Source organism: Rosa chinensis, chromosome 2 (assembly GCF_002994745.2).
Source record: "Rosa chinensis cultivar Old Blush chromosome 2, RchiOBHm-V2, whole genome shotgun sequence".
Lineage (NCBI taxonomy): Eukaryota > Viridiplantae > Streptophyta > Magnoliopsida > Rosales > Rosaceae > Rosa > Rosa chinensis.
In genome coordinates, this window is record NC_037089.1 from 18,198,875 (window position 1) to 18,203,665 (window position 4,791).

Sequence of the window (4,791 nt, forward strand, 5' to 3'; positions counted from 1 at the left end):
ATCAACTTAAACCCTAGAGTTTGTAATACCGAGCCAGGATCAATGAAGCAAAGAATAAGCATCAGATACCATTTTTCATTTGCTAGTAAAAGCGAGAGGCCAAGTATAGTTTTAGACGATCGATCTCCAGCAATTTGGAGCTAAAAAGTATGCATTTTTGACATCTTGGTACAAGCAGCTACAAGCCTAAGGCACCTAGCCAAAGTGGGCCTTGTCTTTTTGTTTGGCCGACACAAACTAAAGTTAATAAAAAAAGCCATAAATGTGGTGAATCTGAAATCTGAATAGCATTACCGTTAATATATTTGCTATTCAAAAAGACAAATGTATAGCATTACCGTTTATAATAAGGATAATGGGGTTTTGAAAGAGATAATCATACAGGCCAAAGCAAATGTATGAAGCAGTTTAGCTTTCATAGAAAATGTAACTTCGACTTATGCTCCACTAATACTAAAGCAGTGCTAAAACTGCTAATACAATCAAACATAGGAATAACACCAACCACTCACAAGGAAACTCGAAACAAAGGTCAACTTACCTCACAAGTCACAAACTGAACAAATTTATCTGGCCTCGCCGATTCTAGTGCTGAGGCCGAGTACAGAGGTATGGCTCACGGAGTATGTGAATTGTTGTGGCTGAGAAATCTGTTACGTGATCTGGGTTTCAAACTCAAAGGTACTATGCAGTTGTATTGTGACAACAAGGCAGCCATTGACATAACACAGAATCCAGTATAACATGATCGTACTAAACATGTCGAGGTTGATCGTCACTTTATAAAGGAGAAGCTAGATGCCAAAATTATTAGCTTTCCTTTTGTTCCAACCGAAGAGCAACTTGCAGATATGCTTACCAAAGGAGTTTCCAGAAAGGCGTTTTATGACTCACTAAGCAAGTTGGGCATGGTTGATGTGTATGCGCCAACTTGAGGGGGAGTGTTAGCGTGAGTCATAGCGTAACGTTAGGAATAGAATATATTGTAATTATTTCGTAGTTAATACTTACCTATTGTACTCTTGTAATCTTCTTTATATACCTCCACAGTGAGATGAATAGAATATCAGACAATTCATTCTCTCAATCTTCTTATATTTGACTTTAATTTGCTAGACTTTGTTTGTTCATAGCATTGAATCCTAGAACTTAATGATATGTACTCGTCAAATGATCAGAATCCTCATTTGGGTTTGTCTCTACTTGTTTTAATTTGCTAGACTTTGTTTGTTCATAGCATTGAATCCTAGAACTTAATGATATGAGATCAGTAGAATGTGAGGATGTGGAGTGTTGTCCTGGTCCGAAAAATAGAGACCTTACGAAATAGTTTATAAGAGTTTGAGTCTCTTCATCCATAACTAATTAATTTTGAATGGATGCGTATGCAGAGTTCTTAATCAACTTAAACCCTAGAGTTTGTAATACCGAGCCAGGATCAATAAAGCAAAGAATAAGCATCAGATACCGTTTTTCATTTGCTAGTAAAAGCCAGAGGCCAAGTATAGTTTTAGACGATCGATCTCCAGCAATTTGGAGCTAAAAAGTACGCATTTTTGACATCTTGGTACAAGCAGCTACAAGCCTAAGGCACCTAGCCAAAGTGGGCCTTGTCTTTTTGTTTGGCCGACACAAACTAAAGTTAATAAAAAAAGCCATAAATGTGGTGAATCTGAAATCTGAATAGCATTACCGTTAATATATTTGCTATTCAATATATAGTTTATAATAAGGATAATGGGGTTTTGAAAGAGATAATCATACAGGCCAAAGCAAATGTATGAAGCAGTTTAGCTTTCATAGAAAATGTAACTTCGACTTATGCTCCACTAATACTAAAGCAGTGCTAAAACTGCTAATACAATCAAACATAGGAATAACACCAACCACTCACAAGGAAACTCGAAACAAAGGTCAACTTACCTCACAAGTCACAAACTGAACAAATTTATCTGGCCTCGCCGATTCTCAGTTGGGAGAAAATTTCGCTTTCTGTGGACTCCATCTCATCGTCCCTCATATCAGCTCTGTTAACTGTCGAATCAAGTGAAGCAAAATGCCGAATATTTGGTAGTAAAAAAGCTGATGAAGCACTTGTAGTGCTGTCCTCATGGGCTTCTCCAAGCCTCGCAGTTTGATGAAGCTTCAATGTATAGTCCAAATCCCACAGCACCTCAGCCATAGTGGGCCTATCAGAAGAATCGTGTTGCAAACACTTCTCTGCAGTCTCAATAAAATGTCTCAGTGAGCTAGGATCAATATGACCCTTCAATGAAACGTCAATGACCTCTTCTAGCAACCCTTCTTTCTTGCACAGCACAACCCATTCAGCTAAGTTCACTTTCTCTCTTGGAAGCGTTATATCAATAGCAGGTCTTCCACATAACACCTCAAGAAGAACTACACCAAATGAGTACACATCAGACTTCTCTGTCAGCTGCTGTGACATCATGTACTCGGGATCAAGGTAACCGATAGTGCCTTTCACAACCGTGCTGACATGAGTTTCATCAAGAGGGCCAGACCTCGAAAGCCCGAAGTCAGCGACTTTAGCAACAAGGTTCTCATCAAGCAATATGTTGGTGGACTTCACATCACGGTGGATGATGCCCCCTGCTGCACCTTTATGAAGATAATCAAGTCCAGTTGCTGAACCTATGCAAATTTCAAGTCTTTGCTTCCACGACATGCGAGGCACATCCGATTCATACAAATGATCTCTCAAGGTCCCTTTTTCCATGAACTCATACACTAGTATCATCTCAGACCCTTCATCACAGTAACCAATTAAGGAGACAAGATGGCGGTGGCGGATTTTGGACAACACTATGATTTCTGTTTCGAATTCTGGAAGGCCTTGGCCTGACCTTTGCCCCTCTTGCTTACAACGCTTCACAGCCACTTTGGTGCCATTAGAGAGAGTTCCTTTATAAACATACCCAAAACCACCCACACCTATCTGCATTTTCGGATCAAAGTTGTTTGTTGCAGACCGGATTTGAGCAAAAGATATCTTCAACCCAAGGTTGTGGGAAATCCCACCTCTGCTCTTTTTCGCCTTTCTATGTCTCAAACACAACATGAATCCAATGATGAAAAGAAACAGGCCTCCTCCAAGAACTGAACCAACCACAAGAGCCACATTTACCTTCTTGGACTCTTCCAAATTATAAATTAGAGATGTTCCCTCCAATATCTCCAATATTTCCAGCCCATTCAGAAAGGCATTTTTTTCTGTTGTATTCTTCAAGTTAGGGGCTATACTGATGTTAATGAGTTTAGACTCAGTAGCATTCACCACAAAATCATAGTAGAAAGGAGTAACCAACGCTTTAGCAAAAGGGGAATCCAATCCAACGATCTGCTTACGGAGGTTGCCATTCGAATACAAGTCAAACACAATAGTATAAAAGGAATCAGAAACAATGTCACAGAAGTGTACACGGACAATGTGCCTAGCATTCCTGCTCACACTAAAAGACCATGTTATGTTGGAGGAATTGCCAGTCATCACTTTAGCTGTCTGGTAGACCAAATCCGGGGCAATAAAATTAGTAGATAAAACAAAATCATCAGCTTGACCCTCAATATTGTGAGAAAGCGGGGTATTTTTCTGGAAATTCTTCGCAGAGTTTGGATCAGACAGATAAATATCATCTTTTTCCCAGTTTCGCCTTATTGTGTCATTATCTGGTGAGAGCTCTGGGCCTCCAACATTCACTCGGTAAGTTGTGTGTAAAGGAAGATTACTGTTGTGATTTTCAGGGGTGAAATTTGAAGGTGCGAGGAAGACTTCAATGGCGTTTACAAAAGCAAAAGATGATGCTTGAGGTGTAAAATATAGTTTAAAGGAGTCGGTACTATTAATTCCAAGAAAGAATTCCTTTATAATAGCAGAGTTGCTAGTACTATTAATCTTGGCAGTGAAATTGTTCAACAGAGTGAACCTGGAATCCGAAACATTAAAAATTCCAGTAGAAAGATTACTTGAGGCCGAAGAAAAGGGAAAGAAGTGCAGGCGTACCAGATAAGTACCGGTTTCAGTGATTTCGAACTTGTAGTAGGATTGTTGACTGAAAACTCTTGCTGTCTGGTAGAGACTTGATATCGTAAGGTTGGTGCTTTTGATAGTCTCACTTTCCTTTGAGAAAGAGAAGGAATCAGGCTTCAAATCCCCAGTGAAATTCCGACCATTGAGGTCCACAGTAGCATCTGATCCACAATTGACGAAATACTTTTCTTGGAGTTCATAAGCTAAAGAGAGAAAGTGAAGGGATGAGAACTGAAGGAGAAGAACAAGCTGAGAAAACAAAAGGATATGGAGGGTTCTACAATTATGAGGATTTTCCATGACCAATAATGGAGTTTGCTAGTTTCTTAGCAGAAGCACTGTCATTGGGAATGATGGACTGTATATGGAATCTGAACGTAGAAATTTTGTGCAGGACTTGGAATAGGAAAAGACGAAGACTTGAAAAGTACTGAAACATCAACAAAGTTATAATATTGGTAGATTTATCTAATTAGCCCTTAAATTTCATAGACTGATGTCAATGAACAGATAAATGGAGGATACTTTAGGGTTTTTTTTCTATCTTTTTAGTTAAAGCGAATCACATAATTCACGAAAGTATCTTCCACTACTGAAAAGTTTGATGAGTCATCAAACTGTCTTTTACTCTTTTTGCCCAGGATGAGAAAAGCAGAACCCTCAATGGACCCCAAAAGGAACTTGTCCAGATTACCAGAAAATGAGAGAGCCAGTCTGTGGAAGAACTTAATTTTGATAAT

At 39.1% G+C, this 4,791-nt stretch overlaps 1 protein-coding gene across 2 annotated transcripts; it reads right to left on the reverse strand.

Moving 5' to 3' along the window:
- Window positions 1-345: 345 nt before the first annotated feature.
- On the reverse strand, window positions 346-4,499 carry LOC112189373 (probable receptor-like protein kinase At2g23200). Of its 2 annotated transcripts, XM_024328691.2 has the most exons (2): window positions 1,958-4,499; window positions 346-575 (listed from the first exon to the last, which is right to left on the reverse strand). In XM_024328691.2, the coding sequence occupies exons 1-2, from the start codon at window positions 4,349-4,351 to the stop codon at window positions 567-569; spliced, it is 2,403 nt and encodes an 800-aa protein (XP_024184459.1). In that variant the 5' UTR covers window positions 4,352-4,499; the 3' UTR covers window positions 346-566. The 2 variants fall into 2 exon arrangements, with proteins under 2 accessions (XP_024184459.1, XP_024184458.1); XM_024328690.2 differs by lacking the exon at window positions 346-575 and having other exon boundaries at window positions 1,668-4,499.
- Between the last annotated feature and the right edge of the window lie 292 nt (window positions 4,500-4,791).